At 46.7% G+C, this 17,421-nt stretch overlaps 1 protein-coding gene across 1 annotated transcript in view; it reads right to left on the bottom strand.

Annotated features, from left to right (window-relative positions):
* The window catches only part of ATP8A2 (ATPase phospholipid transporting 8A2), a 465,925-nt gene that overhangs the window by 192,497 nt on the left and 256,007 nt on the right, over positions 1-17,421 (bottom strand). Inside the window, exons 26-27 of the mRNA XM_018056568.1 lie at positions 8,571-8,754; positions 4,568-4,678 (exon numbers count right to left, since the gene is read on the bottom strand). Of these exons, the coding sequence (XP_017912057.1) occupies positions 4,568-4,678; positions 8,571-8,754 (295 nt within the window). The remainder of the gene's footprint in view (positions 1-4,567; positions 4,679-8,570; positions 8,755-17,421) is intronic.

The raw sequence follows: 17,421 nt of genomic DNA, 5'->3' as shown, positions 1-17,421 counted from the left end.
GTGGGTGTTTGTCTTTGTGTCCCCTCACTCGACTCCAAAAGCCAGGGCTCTGTCTTGTTCATCTGGATCCCATGTGTGCGTACTAAGTCGATTCAGTTGTGTCCAACTCCTTGCGACCCCGTGAACTGTAGACTGTCGGGCTCCTTTGTCCACGGGATTCTTCAGGCAAGAATACTGGAGTGGGTTGCTGTGCCCTCCTCCAGGGGATCTTCCCAACCCAGTGATCAAACCTGTGTATCTTACATCTACTTGTGTTTGCAGGAGGGTTCTTTACCAACCCCAAAATGCAATAGTTTAAATCTCTATTTCTTATTAGGTGGTAATATTTCCAGACCACCAGGCTGATATGCATCCCATTTCCTGGCCTGTATTCGATACCAATTTAATGACCCCAAGAAAACATTATAATTTCTTATATATGGTGCCAAAAATAAGTAGGCACTCACTCTAAGTGGTATAAAAATTCTCGTTTTTTTTTTTTTTTTCACTTCGATACCTATGTGTCATGGTTATTCTCTGTATTAGGAACCACCAACTGCTCACCTTCATGATGGCCAGGATTCATGCCCCAGGTTAAAACTACAGAAGTACATTAAAGGTCTCAGCTTACCATCTGTCTGCCACACTGACAGACACATTTTCTGGAGCTGCTTTAACTGTGGAACATGCCTATTCCAGAATGAAAACTGAATCCCAGCCTCCAAGAGCAACAGAGCTCCTGTCTGGCTTCCAAGCCCCTCCTCTGGCCACTCCAGAGGCCACCCATGCCCTCCTTGCTTCTGCTAATTCAAAGCACACCCCTCCAACTGGCTGATAGGGGTCCCACCTGCTTGGCCAGCTTGTGAAGCCACCCCTCTCTCCCAAGTCAGCCCCATGACAAGGTTTCTCCTTCTGAGAAGTATAGTCCATCTGGTCACAGCCATTAAACTCAGCATCTGCTTAGTTTTAGTACAAAACTACGTGTAAATTTTGTCTCTCAAGCCTTCAATAAGCTGATGTGCATTTTTTTGGTTTCCCCTCAATGTGACTAAAGCAGCCAAATGCTTGTGACATTCTTTAACATTTTAGCAAAAAATTGTGGCAAAATTCACATAAAGTTCACCGTCTTAACCATTTCCAAGTGTGTAGTTCAGTGACATCAGTACATATATCCACACATGTGTGCTCAGTCATTCATGTCTGACTCTTTGTGACCCCATGGACTGTAGCTCTCCAGGCTCCTGTGTCCATGGGATTCTCCAGGCAAGAGCACTGGAGTGGGTGGCCATTTACTCCTCCAGGGGATCTTCCCAACCCAGGGATCAAACCCACATCTCGTCTCCTGCATTGGCAGGCAGGTTCTTTACCATTGCGCCACCATATACATTCACACTACTCTGCAACCATTATCATTGTCCATCCACAGGACTCTCTGTGACATTTTTGTTTGTCATCATCTGTAAGAGGCAGACAGAAAACTGCCTATTAGTTTCTAATGATAAAAACTCCATTTTAATTCATGGAACTGTACACCAAGAAATGGTATATCTCACAGTGTATTAATTATACTTTAAAACGGTGATGTCTGCCCATTCAAGCATCTCTAATGCAGGCAGGATGGGCTTTCTGAAACATACATCTGAGCAGTCCCACTGCCTGACACAGAATTTGGAGCATGGGTGCTCCAAATTGTTGGCAACGAATGAGTGAATGAATTCAACTCCTCTCTTCAAACTTGTCAAGGGTTCCTGTGTCTAACACTTTCATCGTTAATTTAAGTCATGTAATGAACCTTCTTGGTAGCTTCCATGGTGGATCAGTGGTAAAGAATCCACCTGCAATGCAGGAGACATGGGTTTGATCCTTGGGTTGGGAAGATCCCCTGGAGGAGGAAATGGCAACTCACTCTAGTATTCTTGCCTGAAGAATCCAATGGACAGAGGAGCCTGGTAGGTTACAGTCCATGGGGTCACGAAGAACTGGGTATGACTTTGCAACTAAACAGTAAAAACAAATGATTCTCCTACTCATGGCTAATACGTGTGTGTGCATGCATGATAGCTTTGTATTGTATTGATACCTTTTTTAGTTGGCAAATTATTTCAAGTTTGTATTTTTAAGTGACAGTTACATGTATCACAGGGCATCTGAGATGAGAATGTCCTGGCTATTGCAAAGAGTTTCTTCTTGAGTTACAAGAAAACCATTTAAGAAAAATACACAATATATTTAATTTATTCTCCCATAAGTAATTAACTACAAGGTAACCTTTAGAATGCAAAACTTTTGATTGCAAATGAACAAATCAAATTATAACCATCTTTGATCTTTCAGCTCAAAATACACTAAAACAGCATGCACGTAGTACTTTCCTATGTTTGAATTATGCTTGAAGCGCACCCACTGATGCCATGAAGGTTATGTAGCAATGGCAGACGCAGTCTGAGTCAGTGCTCTGTCTGGGCTCAGGAAGGATTTCGTTTCCTATTTTAAAATGAAGATCCCCCCAGCCATACCAAGGAGAAAATTGGGCATAGAGCAGTGGAGACATTGTATTTTATATATAATGTTTTAAAAGCCTGATTATGCAAGACTGTTTAACCCCTGCTGCTCAGCCACAATAGCCAATATTAATGTAAGGAACTTGCCTGGCATGTTCAGAGTTGAAAGTGTGCCAAACAGAATTTTTCAGACAGACTGAAATTGTACTCGTCTCAGAGTCAGCTCACTGGAAGCTTTTCTTTTTTTAAAAGGAAAAAGCCAAGATAGTAGGTGTCAATGACTAAGAAGGGCCCTCAAGGAAGCTCTGGAAAGCTCCAGGGTTGAGGCTTCCTGGGGACGGTTCTGATAAGAAGTCTAGACTATCTGTAATGTGCTGATCAGGAGGAAAACCAGATTATTGCGCAAGCTTCTGAAGCCAGCAGCTTCAGGAGACGAACGTGCACATGAGAAACACTGACACGTGGGAACTTGCTGACACCAGGGCCTCGGTGCTCCTGTCCCCAGACCACAGCCCCAATTATCTGTGACCCCGAGTGACACTCAGGAGTGACTCCCGTTACAGATGCAGAAAAGGCTGTGGGGAGGCGGCTGGAAAGCATCTTTAAGCACCAAAAGGGAACTGTAAGAATGCGGACAGAAAGAAGGCAGAAACCACAGCATCTATGATGGGTAACATCTGAAAGCTCTTACTCAGAGAGGGTGGAGTTGAACGCGGCAGCACCAGATGAGCAGAAGAGGCAAGCGGGCTGCCCTATGTGGGGGTAAGAAAAACATATCCCTTCTTCTAGGTTTTCCTATGTTTTAGCCGCTTTGGCTGCGCAGCCTTGTGCAGTGAACAACCTATGCAACTTGGGGAAATTACTTGGTAGGAGTTTGGCTACAGAAAGTGAAAGTGAAGTCCCTCAGTCATGTCTGACTCTTAGCGACCCCATGGACTGCAGCCTACCAGGCTCCTCCATCCATGGGATTTTCCAGGTGAGAGTACTGGAGTGGGGTGCCATTGCCTTCTCCAAACTGGCTACAGAGGGAGGGATGCAAACCTCTAGTTCTGAGCTGACTCTTCAACAGGAAGGAGCAGATGATTTGGTCAAGAAATGGTTAACCGCAGTTCCACTAGCAAACCCCGTGTCCCACGATCTGAGCTGAGCCTTTTCAGGGACCACATCAGAAACAGTGGATCTATGCCTCGCTTATTATTTCTGCCAAGAGTGGAGAAACCAGACACAAAATAACCCGCACCACACACAATGACCACTGCTTCCCTATTTCCCCAGAGTGACTGCCTGTTGCCTCTTTCCTAAACACATCTGGAAATCTCTTAGTCGTGACGGCCACACCTTTATAGTAGAGCTGCTCCAAAGGAGGAGGAACGAGGTGGCTGGTGCTCCCATCGGAGCAGAACTTCAAGTGTCCTTTCCACTCGGCCCTGGGCCAGCACCTCTGCCCCGCTGGTCTCTCCAACCAGCGTGTGTATTTCACTTACAGCCTAATCCACGTCTTGAAAAACAGGCTGGCGACTCAATGCGTTCATTGAGACATTTTTAATTATGTTCCTGGCTTCCTCCCCACTCAATCCCACATCCTCCCAGCTAAAGCGGCAGCATCCACATGTCCCAGAAGCAAGAACCAAAAGCTCAGGAAGCCTGCAGAGTCCGTGAGACATCCAGCAAGAAACCCTTCCATTCAGTGAAGAAAAACCAGACTAGGTTGCCTAGGAACGACTCAGCACCCACCACGCCAGGTGCCAATGTCTGCTGCCAGGCTTTGGCCACTGAGGGCTGGGCGAGGGTGTGAGTGACAGCAGGAGGGACATGCAGAGGAAAGGGCCTTGTCCTGTCCGTCTGTCCACCAGGGAGAGAGAGAAGGGCACATGCTGTGAAGAAGGCAGCCATGGACGTCTGACTTTTGGTCCAACAAAACTAGATCTGAAAGGTGTCCCCAGCTTCAAAGAGGCTGAGTGGATGTCATAGGTTTCCACATGTCAGGGGAGCATCTTTTATGTTTTGAACAAAACCCTTCCTTGAAGTCACCTAATGTCCCTCTGATAAGGACCCTCCTCCTGAAGGAAGGGGCCAGCCCTGCTCACCTCAATGATGTAGAGCACCACGTTCTTGTAGAAACAGTACAAGATGCACTTGGTCACCCGGTTGTAGCTCCAGGCACCGTGAACCAGCAGGAGCTTCTCCAAGTAGGAAAACTGAAAAAGGAAAGAAAGAGGGTCTGGAATGTCCTTCAGAGGAGAAGATGGGCAAGGGAGTGGAGGAACCCGGATTCTGCTGGTGACCAAGAACACCACTCGCTTTAGAGGCAGAGCTTTCGGGCCAGGTGAGAAGGACTAAGATCTCCTCTTTAAGCTACAGAGATATGATTTTCCCCAGTTACACAGCTAGACTTCCAATTGCTGTCTTGTGAAATTCTATTTACCCTAATGCTTTTAGGATATTAATTATTAAAAGGAGGTGACCAACCAGAATTGGAAGAAAAGAGCAGTGTAATCAGAAGCTTCTATTCAATCACCAATTTTGTAATGACAACAGGAGTAAGGGACAGGGACCGTCATGTACCTGTATCCTTTTACGAAGAGGGACGCGCATGTAGACACTACCTATTCCTATTTCCACTGTCAGCCTGCAGGTGAAAGACAATGACACTCCACACACAGAGACACACACGCTCTGCCCTCCACTTCTAGACCCATCTCCTTCCCCTTTTTCTGGCCTCCAACAAGTAAGAGCCCCTCTTGCTAAAATGTGATATAGTCATCCATCCAAATAAAACATCAACATGCAGCTGACACCAAGTTGAGAGTGATGTAATGGCTTAGCTCTCGCAGTCTGAAATATTCAACAATATTCCAATAAAATACTCAAATCCTCCTCGGGGCAGGGGGTCTTTGGACACCACTCCAATCCTATCTCCTCAGCCTCCCCTTAGCCTGGCTTTGCCTTCTGGGTCCTATTTCACAAAAGCCTCCAAAAGTGTGAACAAGGAGCCGGAGGGAGGGAGATGGGCTGTTTTGGGGGTCGTAGTCTGGGCGTGTTCTGGCGGTATGCATTGTTAGGGGTGATCCTGCTTCACTTCACGGTTCCTGTGTATTCAGTTAGCCTCTCCTGGCACTGAGTCCTCCTTGGTTGCCTTGAACTAAAACCTTATCTCCTGTTCTGAGTCGCAGGGCAGCCCACAAACTCAAATCCGTCACTCTCCCAGGAGAGAGGACCATGCACAGATACTAGGAGTTCTGCCGTTGTCAACTTCCTATTAACTTTAGGTTACTTTTGAAATTACATTTAACCATCTACAGAAAAGGAAAACTAGCCAAAGATATAGTATTTTTTAAACACTTTTTCGAGAGGAGGCCACATAATATCTGGTGTTAATACTAAGGACAGGAGCTCAAGCCACGTGAACCACATCTGGGCAAGTTTCTGCAGATGGCTTGTCTCTGTGTGGCTCCAAAAGCTGAATGAGATTCTGGAGTGGCAGGAGTGGGTACACGTGGAGAAATAAAGCTTCCCATACAGGGTCATCAAGGATTCCAAGGGGAATGGCTAAACAAATAAAGAGGAAGCTTGTGTTTGACCTGGACCCCCTGGCGTTCAACCTTCCATGAGTACAGAGAACATCTGCTGGAACCATCCAGAAGGCCCTGGCTTAGTGCTACAGTGATTTCTTTTCAGAAAACAAAACAAAACAAAATCCTAAATCAAAATGCTGTTTTCATGAGGCTGCTCAAAAAACATTAAGGAGGCAGGGGGCAGAAATGACTCTCTCCAAGGAGAACAGGCAGCAGAAGGCTGGAGACACAGCATGACACGGGCTGGCCCCGCACAGTAAGGCCCCAACGGGCCGGCTGGCAGCCTGGGGCCACCCCGTGGACACAGCTTAGGTCAGCTGGGGAGAAACAGAACCAGGGCTTTGCCGACTTCATCATTTTCCCGAGGACAAGTCTTTGAGCTAACCTTTTTTCCCTTCTGGATATTACTTTCCAGGGCACATTCTCAAGAATCCAATCAAAAACGTGCTCATCCACATTGAAATAAACAGATCAAGTGCTAAGCCATGAACTTTGACCAAAGACGTTTATCACTTTATTAACTTCAACCAAAGGAACTCGGTCAGTTGTGGCATGTCCTACCTAGCAATTATGGCAGAGGAAACATCCTGGTGAGGGGGGTATGCAGTAAGCAGAACGCAGACCTGAAATAATGGGATCTCTGTCTACACCTGAACAGGATGGTGGACGGAGGGTAGGGGGGCCATGCAGGGATGCTTGTTGGCTAGAGACCCCTGGTGTTCGTCCGTGTTCAGTCTTTGGGGCTGTCCATCAGCTCCTCCAGCATAGGTGATGTAGGCTGGATGGACAAGAAAAGCCCCAAACAGAATCACAAAGCCCTGCTCTCTTCTGCATCTGCCCTTTCATTTTGATTTGCTTGTCGTTTTGATTTGCCTTTAATTTGAAGAGACCAACCGCTCCAGATCCCACATCCTATTAGTCCAGTTTCAATAAAGCAGGTCACGGAATCTCCCTTCCCTTGACATTTCCAAGAAAAAGACGGACAAATATTTGCCTGGAGCTCCTAGGAAACCTCTGAAGACCCCTGCCAGCCATATGATGCTATAACTCAAGTATTTAATAATGCTGGGGTGCATAACATCTCCAGGTGCCGACAGCCTGCAGGAAGCACGAGTCCCACAGGCCTTGGGGCAGTCGACTCTGGAAAGGAACCAGGCAGGTGTGCGGGGCTAGTTCCCCAAGGTCGTGTGCAGCTCCGCTGTTCTCTGACCCTGGGGGCTGGGACCCGCGGTAGGTCACTGCTTATAAAGGAAGCCCAGTTTTCCCACCTATAAAGTCGGAATTCCTTCTCCTACCTATGTCAGTCATCATCTTGAGGATTCATTTGAAATCGACAAAAGGAACAAGGTTGATTTTGTGCACTTTTTGGACTTATAAGGATCCCGCTGTTCTCTGTGTTTGCAAAACCACTAGCTGGCAGGTGGCAGGCGGTGGGGATTTGAGATGGCATCTAAGCAGAGGCCCACCTCTGAGAAGTGGGGCCTTAAAAATGCAGAAGGCCAGTCTGCATTCCTAGGCTTGCAACAAGTTCTTCCACACTTAACATGCAGCCCCAGATTTCAGAGTCAAGGAGGAAAAGGCCATGATTACTCATGCTCATGTGACAAGGTTAATGCATTCTCCCAAAGACTGAACACAGAGGAACACGAGGGGACTCGAGCCAACAAGCAGGCACTTAATCCCAGCACACTGTGATCGGAGACAGGAGGAAATGGCCTGTGTTCTCTGAGACACCTAGATTTCCCGGATGGTCAGGGAGCAAAAGTGGTCTAGATGCAAATCCCAGGGGGCCAAGAGCTTGGCCATTTCCCTTCACTTTGGGGCTGTCACTGAGAACTGGACATTCCGTTCGGTCTCCGACTGCTAGGACAGGAACTACTAAGTATGTCAGGAGCCTCTGCTGAATTGAACTGCCAAAAGCTTTGTGCTGCTGACCACGGTGAGGGGTGGAGGGAACTGCTGCCCAAGCCTGGGGTTCCTGCTCCTGACAGCTCACCTGACAGCAGTGGCCTGTGCCCCTCATGGCACAGCCAAGAGGGTGGTGTCTGTCAATCACTGATTCCCCCGACCTTACATGCCACGTGAGAGAGAGGGTTCCAGCATCTTCTGGAAGAGAGGAGATGCCAGGAGGGGGATACAGAGAACAGATACTACAAGCACAGCCATCCTTGGGCACAGAGGATGCTGGAAGAGAACATGCAGCAGTTGCAGGGTTTAGGGGAAGAGATTATTATCATAAAATCAGAGATCCACCTGTTGGAAATGACCTCTCAGCTGGATGACAGAAAGCCCGGCCCTTCCCACAGCTGAAAAAGAAACCCAAACCACAGGACAGGGCCTCGTAACTACACAAGATGAAGCTGAGAGAGAAACCCAGCTACACCAGTGGGTTCTCCTCTATGCCACCTCCAAAGGGGCAGCTGAAGGACTGGACTGAAGGTCAAGTGCCAGCTGGCCTTCATGCCCAGTGGACTCTGTCAACTGCATATGACGGCCGGTCAACCACGTGGCTCACCTGAGCGATGGCGTAATCCGAGTTGTTGGTGGCCTGCATGCCCTCGTTCCCACTGATGCCTACACCCACGTGGGCCGTCTGGATCATGCCTACATCATTGGCACCATCCCCGATGGCCAGGGTGATGGCTTTCACCCGCTTCTTCACCACATCCACTATCTCCGACTTCTGCAGAGGAGACACCCTAGAGGAGGAGAGAGACGAGTTAGGACTCTACGGGTCCTTCCAGAGGAAACAGCTGTAATCTACATTTCGCTGCATTAAAAGGGCTGTTACTGGATAATTTCCAAATCCAATACAGACGGTTTTAGGCTCATGTGCAAAGAAGCTTTCAGAAAACAGTAGCTTGCGGCTTTCAAGTATGTGCCAGCTTCACAAATGAAATACACAACTCAAGCTAACTCAAAACACAGCCTCTCGGTAATGACACTGCCGGGCGGGAGCCATACATGCAAACTCCTCTGGGGCATGCCTGCCCTCCCAGATGATAAAGGCAGCCGAGATGCTCACAGAGGTCTTGGGATAGGTCTTCCCAATAAATCAGAAAACTAGCACAGATTCATTTTGCTTTGCCGTCCATAACATGTAACTTAGGGTGGGCAAGGGAATTTTCTACAAAACCTGCTTTCAGAAAAGGGAATGAAAAATTGGCAAGGCTTGAGAAATGCAGAAAAGAGGACTAGTGTGAGAGGAAAGAAGAAAGAGGTCTCCATCTCCACCCTGGAGATGGAGGCAGCGTTTGAAGGGCAGCCAAGGCAGAAGGGCTGAAGACGGGCAATCCCAGGACAGAAGGTCCACAGAGACTGAACTTGTAGAAGCCCTGCCCCAAAGGAGATGGTGTGCAACCGGTACCTGAGAGGGGCTATTTCCACGGAAAGTCAAAGACAGTGGGCTCTTTTCCCTAGCCCACCTGGGGGAAAGAGCAGTATAAATCTATGGGGTCTAAAACACGGCACCATCAGTTATGATGAAGTGTTTGTTCAGAGTATAAAACCAGATAATAAAACATGGTGGCTCAGATGGTAAAGAATCTGCGTGGAATGCAGGAGACCCGGGTTTGATCCCTGGGTTGGGAAGATTCCCTAGAGAAGGGAATGGCTACCCACTCCAGTATTCTTGCCTAGAGAATTCCATGGACAGAGGAGCCTGGTGGGCTACAGTCCATGGGGTCGCAAAGAGTGGACACGACTGAGCGACTAACACTTTCACTTTTACTTTTCAAAATGACTAGTATATGGTGCGTGTGTGCTAAGTTGTGTCAGTCATGTTTGACTCTGTATTGCACACTCGGAACTAACACAACATTGTAAATTACACTCCAGTATAAAATAGAAGTTAAAAAATTTCAAAACCACATCTGACTGGTAATATAAAAGGGGAGGTTTTCTACAAAATGCCATAGGACTGAAGTTACTATTCCTTCTCTGACCTCATAAAAGAGCAGGAAGGATGAGAGACCCCAAGGGGGGCCACCAGCACTTTAAGTGCTAGTCCCTAAATTGCATTTACTTCTATGAACCCTTATTGATAGATACTCAGTGTGACTGAGCACATCCTTTCTGCGGGGTGTGTTTGTCTCTTTCACCTTTCCTTCCTCATCCTGCCTGGCCCTCACCCCTCACTGCTAATCCAACGATTCACACAGTGGACTTTCAATCCATGGGGACTAACTACCACAATCGCGGTTCTAAGATTAATTACATCTCTAACCATACTATGGGAGAAGGCAATGGCACCCCACTCCAGTACTCTTGCCTAGAAAATCCCATGGATGGAGAAGCCTGGTAGGCTGCAGTCCATGGGGTCACTAAGAGTCGGACATGACTGAGCGACTTCACTTTCACTTTTCACTTTCATGCATTGGAGAAGGAAATGGCAACCCACTCCAGTGTTCTTGCCTGGAGAATCCCAGGGACGGGGGAGCCTGGTGGGCTGCCGTCTATGGGGTTGCACGGAGTCAGACACGACTGAAGCGACTTAGCAGCAGCAGCAGCAACCATACTATGAATAACAGGGGGAAAAATACTCTTCAACCTACACAAAAATACGTTAATTTCTGTATAAGTAACAGACCTAGAAACATGGTGAATGAAAGCATTCAAAAAATGACCAGACGCCTCTGTAAGATCTAAACTTGACACCCTCAGAAGTAGATAAAAGCACCCCCTCCCCCCACTGCCTGTGGTCTAGGAATGGACGCTGTTTACAAGCTTCCTGACTAAACAAGCCAAAGGTCTTGATTCTGTTTCCTACCAACATTCCTGGAAACATTATAGACTTACTACAGGCTTTTTGTGACAGCTCCTAGTGACGTATAGCTGCCAGCGCTCTTAGGCCTCTCGTAGGGCTCTCCTGGGGCTAGCACGTGAGCCTGGTCTCTTCCCACTCCCCCTCCCCCCCAACCCCAGGCCTCTCTCCATCACTGTGCTTTGACTATGATAAGCCGATGGTGAGGCCCTGAGTATCATCTTAAACAAGCACTTAGAGGGTGGAGCAGACACTGGCTCACCAAGTCTCTACAAACAGTCTCGGGATGTCAGGTGATGCAAGTCCTCCAAACAAGGTCTATTTAAGCACTTCGCCGGGTGTTTGCTCTCTGCACAAGGATTTCAGTCTGAAATCACACGCTATTGAAACCTCCAACACTTCAGTGCCTTTGCACTAAGAATGATCAACGCAGGGGCTAGGAGAGTAAGCACTAAACTTGCTGACTGAATGAAACGCGGAATCTCATTACTGGTGACAAACAGCTGCATGAATTAACGATGAGCCCTGATGCTGTCCAGCTAACGCTATGACACACAGGCCAACATGCCACTGGGTTTGCTAAGAAATGAAGCCAAGAACCCAGGTGTGCTAGCACCGTTACTTATTTTGGTACGGTTGAAATGCACACATTTTGATAACACTTCCTGTATTTTGCCAGTTTCAGCCATAAGGTGGTCTCCCTCTGACGTCAGCGGAGGTTGAGTGTGGGCTTTGGGCACAATATGACAAATCTGGCTATGCGGGGCGTGGGGGGACGCAGGCAGGAGCCCTGTCATCTCGCTTTATAACCTGCTGGGACAATTCTACAATCACTTTAGGAACTTAACACATATATGTGGGCATATATTAAATTCAAACTGCAGAAAGTGTAACATTTCTGCAGCATCCTACAGGTACAAAGATGATTTTCAACATGGTCTAAGTATTCATTTTCCATAAATGGTAAGTAAAAATGATTCCACACTTCAGAAAAGACGCTTCAGGTACAACTCAACTCTCAAAAGCTGAAGTTGAGCTCATCTTCAAACTCTACCAAAAAGGAGGAAAAGAGGGAGGAAGGGGAGGGAGGGGGCAAAATCAGGAAGGGAGGACAGAAGCAAAAAAAGAACTTGAGAGGCTTTTAAAAAATACTAAATAGTATTTTTTATATAAATATATAAACTGACTGCTATAACAATACATCAACCTTTTCTACTGATAATATCCTTGTTGTTTAAAAGGTTCACTCACCTCATTTGATATTTAATATTTAATAATCATATAAAATCTGGAGGGGTCCCTGACTATCTTAGAGCTGTATACACACACACACACACACACACACACACACACACAGCACAAAATACAGATTCTCCTACGTTTAGTGTTGGACCTTGAAAAACAAACTCGCCCGGGGAACTTTCACTGGGATGCATTACCCAAGGTTTAAGGATGAAAATTTTCAAGACCAGATTTTCTGGTCCTCTGAGGTCATCTTTATATGACCTCTGCATCTTGATTACAAATACTGAAAGTTTCCTCAATAAACAGGAATTTTAAAAGGAAGGATGCTATCACCTAATGTGGAGATGAGGCCATCTATTAATATTTATCACTGACCTCAGTGACTACCTGCTCCCTAATGGCCCATCTTGCTCCCCAGCCTCCGAGGGGAAAGACCAGGCATCCCACAGCGCGAGTCAGAGGGAACCTGATCTTCTTTATTAAGAGAACAAAACCTTTATAACCTGATCCTGCACCAGGGCTGTAAGTGCTGCCTGAGCAACTTAGGCTTTCAGAAGTGCTCTTGGTAAAGGGAGGACACCCCAGCTGAAGATCAGCTTACGCTGCAATTGAGAAAGGGCTCCCTTTGAAATCAGGATACCCAGCTTGTGGGTTCAGGATTTATCATCTGCACTTGTGTCCATGACAATTTTATCACAGAGCAACTCAAGAGGTGCTCAGACAGGAGGCTGGCTTCTGAAAATCCAACACTGACACCAAATGGTGTCAAATCGATTAAGATCTGGGCAACTGCAATTTATAAAAACTTTACTAGGTTGTATGTTGTGAATGACACTGAGTTTTATATTCACTGAAGTCGACTGGTTAGCGTCTGTTTCTTCCTATACTAGGCGCAGTTGAGGAAAGCTGGGATTCAAATAAAAGATACAGGATCCTCCTGTTCCCAGGCTGCAAGAGGGATTAGAATAACACATTTAAATACCTTAATGTTTTTAGCACAAAAAGCATAAATTCGATACTCTGCTTCCTTGAAATGCTTTATTAAGGCCCCCAAGACCCTCTCAGGAGTGTCTGCTTCCTTGAAGCTAACATACATTAACTACTCCCCACTGTAAATTTCACTACTATTTCAAAACAGCATGCCTGGCCTCAGATCCAGGGCAGGTGGGTATAGGAAATACAGTCAGGAGGAAAGCTGAGAAGGGCTTGAGTTTTGATGTCTCAGAGCAAGCTGACGGCTCCATCAGGACCAGGCATCATGAGATGCTGCAAGGCTGAAAATGAATGACGACCATGGTGCTTAAGAGAATGACCTTAATCACACCTGCCCATCACCTGTGCCTGGAACAAAGGCCCCCACCTGGTTAATGATCAACAAGTAGGGCAAGCTGTAACTGCTCATACTCTGCAAAAAGAAGGCAGCCATTTCACCAGTGACCTTCACCCCAGTCCTAATCCAAACAGCCAAGAGTGCTGAGAGGCCCAGGGATACTGGTAGCCAGGACAGGTTCCCATGCCTAGGGGGTTAGTGCACAAATCAATGTCTCTTTCTCCTGCCCTTTTTAAAAAAAAATTTGAGAGTGGGATTTGTTGGGTGGGAATAGAAGTGAACTAAACAAAGGTTTTTCTTTTAAATAACACAGACCTGTCTCAAAGCTAAAGCTTATATTTAATAAACTGGAGAAGGAAATGGCCACCCATTTCAGTCTTCTTGCCTGGAAAATCCATGGACAGAGGAGCCTAGTGGGTTACAGTCCATGGGGTTGCAAAGTGTCAGACATGACTGAGCACGCATGCAGCGCAATGCATATTTAATAAAAACCACTAATTCTTGGTCTCAATAGCAGGAAATAATATGCTTCCCTTTTCATGACCACACAAGTAAACGTGTGTAAACCAGGAGACACATTCATCCAAACCCATAGGACGTACAACACTAAGAGTGAATCCTACCGTCAGCTGTGGCTGGTGGGCGATAGATGTTGGTAGTGGGGAAGCCATGCATGTGTGGGGCAGGGGGACAGGGGGATATCCGGACCTTTCCTTCATTTCCTGTGAGCCTAAAACTTCTAAAAATAAAGGCTACTGGAAAAAAAAAATAGCATTCTACCACTCCCCAAACAGAGCATGAAAATGATTCTTGATGGCTCTGGACACCTGCTAAAGTCCTGGACAGAGGACTTTACGGCCTGCCATCAAGAGAGATATGGCCAGCCATCAAGCACATGGGGCAGGAGGTCCTGGGCTGGTGGGCACACCTGGTATAGTGAACACCCACGGGGGTTTGTGTAAAGAGGACATGGGCCTTAAGGCATGTGCACCCCCAGAGGAAATGAACTATGACAGCAGTCAGCCAAGCCTACTGCAAAGCTGTATCTGTAACTCGTTCTTCAAGCTGATCGAGGCCATCGTCATAGTGCTTCTTCAGATAAAGCCTCATCTGAAATGCAGTCAGCTATGCACTTCTGTCTCCACAGCTGGGCTCTGAGCTATCCAGTGTTTGGGACCTGCTTTACAGCACCAAACACAACAGGCAGTAAGTGAACATTTGCCGAATCATCTATTTTTTTAAATGATTCTTTGGGACTTCAAGCACAGTTCCCCATTTCCTCCTTCTTAATTATAATGAACAGTTTTCATTTCATGTTCAAGGACACACTTAGCATGCTAAGTGAATATTGTTCATCTTGCAGTTTGATTAAAGAAAGTGCAAGATTAAGAGGATTCGTTTGCCTGTTCAGAGAAGCCCAAATCACAACCTTTGATTCCACCTGGTACTTTCAGAGGAAATGAATTCACCAACAACCACATGTATCGGGTTACCACCTCTCGCAACCTCTTGTGCCACTGCCAAAGAATCAAGCCTGCCGTTTACAGGCTGGTAGTGGGTCGGTGCCGCCAGCACCTGCCAGGCCCACCTTGTCTGGCAGGACCACGCTGCCTAAGGGCAGAGCGCCTTGATGCTGAGCTTGTAACGAGGACCAAGAGAGAACTCACCAGACACCTGACTGCAGGGCTAGGGCTGGTACCAGACTGGGGTCAGGGGGAGAGAGAAGGGGAGAAGGAAGTTCCAGCTGAGACACTTGAGATGTGTGTGTTGGGAGGCTGTTCCCACAGAGGGGCTCCCAGCTCCACGAAGATGGGTCTAAGTTCTCGGCCCACAAGAGCCTTGATGCAACCTTATGATTCTACCCACCTTGCAGCCAAACATGGGACCAAAGTGGGCCCCAACCAAGAGGATGTGTCGGGAGCATGAGACTAGATCAGTGTCACAGTGAACACCCAAACTCTTCAGTTCATTTACACATGCACACTCATCCCCAGAGTGTCTAACTAAACTGAATAGGTAAATATATCCCTTACATACAATGAGCTATATACCGAGAGCGTATTTGTTAAGTCCAATTTGTTCTAAGTTCAGCAGATAGCCTAGGTACCCAAGTGACAATTGGCTATATAGTCCTGTACTGTAATAGGTTTATCATACTTTTCACACAAACAGTGCATAAAAGAAAACAAAGAAAACACTTGCATCTTATAGTACAGTACCTTTGAAAAGTACAGTAGTCCAGTACAACCGCTGGCACACAGGGCCTGGCATCAAGAGACCAGACAAGAAGAGTTACTAACTGGAGTGGGGAGAGGGGGTGGGAGATGGTAGAGCTGAAGGGTCGTCAGCAACTGGAGATGAAGGGCCAAGTGCAATGTCGCTCATGCCTGATGTTTATGGAACGCACATTTGCATCTTTGAAAGTCTGCAACGTGAAGGTTCGCGTGTAGGGGACCTACTGAACTACAGATAGACTGAAGTGTGATACCTTCTGTGTCGTTATCTGTTTTTCAAGCAATGTAACAAAACTCCAACAAAGCTACTTTGCCCTCTGGTTCTCAGTTTCCTGCTGGTACTTTGGTGGGTTAGTGGGGTGACAGCTAAAGGGGTTTCTTTCTGAGGTGATGAAAACGTTCTACAGTTGACTGGGCTGATGGCTGCATACTTGCGAATGTACGAAAACCCACTGAACTGTACACGCTTAAGAGGGGAACTATATGGTATATAACATTAAATCTCTACCAGCCTGTTTTTCAAAATAAAAAAATAAATGGTCACATATTGAGGTCTGGGGAAGTCATTGTGAGTTCACTTGAATGAGTTGACTCGAATTGGATGCTAACTAGAACAGCCTGTTTGTGGCCTACCAAACATACACTGTACATCTGCTTTAATTATCAAAGAAAAGCACGCACTGACCAGAAGTGAAGAATTGTCCACATTCAAAATAAAGATTAAATGCCTCCCTTCCTGGGACGCCAGTGCTGGTCCTCCTTTGATGGGAAGTCTCCCTCCCAGGTGCCAAGGTCATGCTGATTCTCCGTGGACGTCAGGCTGGTCTGTGATTTGAACCCTTGAAGAAATGTATCCCTGGCTTGTTGAATGCTCTTTGTTCTGACAAGATATAAAACTGTGCTGAGAACCCTGCTTCTCCGGAGCAGTTTCTCAGAGTCATCTGGGAATCAGGCTTCCGGGCTGTAGTCCTCACTTTGGCTCAAAGAAAACTCTTCTATTCTTACTGCTGATGGTTTATTGAATTTATTAGCCCTTCCCCTAAAGCCCTGTGTCGGACGTCTCCATGCATAATTTAATATACAGTTTCTTTCTCTACCAACCCATTAAATAATATAATCATTTACACTACTATTCATACCTACTGAATCTGAATGTAAGTAAGCACAAGCGAGATTTCAGGTCTTTCAGAGTGAAGACAATGTCACCCCTTTTCCAACTCTCCACACACCCAACGATGTGCTTGGCACACAAGGGCTTCAGCGCATTTACCCTCGTGACCAAGGCTGTAGAGGTGATGGAAGCCCCTCTGCTGTGTGCTGTGGGGATGGATATGCACAGAGCAAAGAGCACATGAGGAATGGGCGGGCTTGTCACTGTCGGCACCCCTTCCCAGCAGCTCTGTCCCAGAGGAAGTGGGGAGCTGAGCGGAAGGCCTGCATCTGAAGACGGAGGTGAAATAATACCAGCTTTTTCTGAACCATCGATGAGCCCACTCCATCCTCATGCCCTAAAACAGTGCCCATTTTTCCCTAGATTCAGTGACAAACACCACTAATGTATGTGCAGCCGTCACAAGCACAACCTCCTCCCCAAGTGACCTCAAACACGGAAGCCTGGTTCTCTTCATTCAGACCCCACATCATCCTCCTTGCTCTCAGCTCCAAAATCAAAACAAAACAGCAAACCATAACCCAGCTGGGGTACAATTAATACAAGTGAAAGTTTATAGACCCAGTTTTATGCTTTCCAAAGAAAATGGATGGAAACGTATAAGATAATGTCTATGTAATTTTT

The sequence above is a fragment of the Capra hircus genome, chromosome 12 (assembly GCF_001704415.2).
Source record: "Capra hircus breed San Clemente chromosome 12, ASM170441v1, whole genome shotgun sequence".
NCBI lineage: Eukaryota > Metazoa > Chordata > Mammalia > Artiodactyla > Bovidae > Capra > Capra hircus.
Note: the sequence above shows the minus strand (reverse complement) of the source record. Positions and strands in the feature narration are given on the sequence as shown.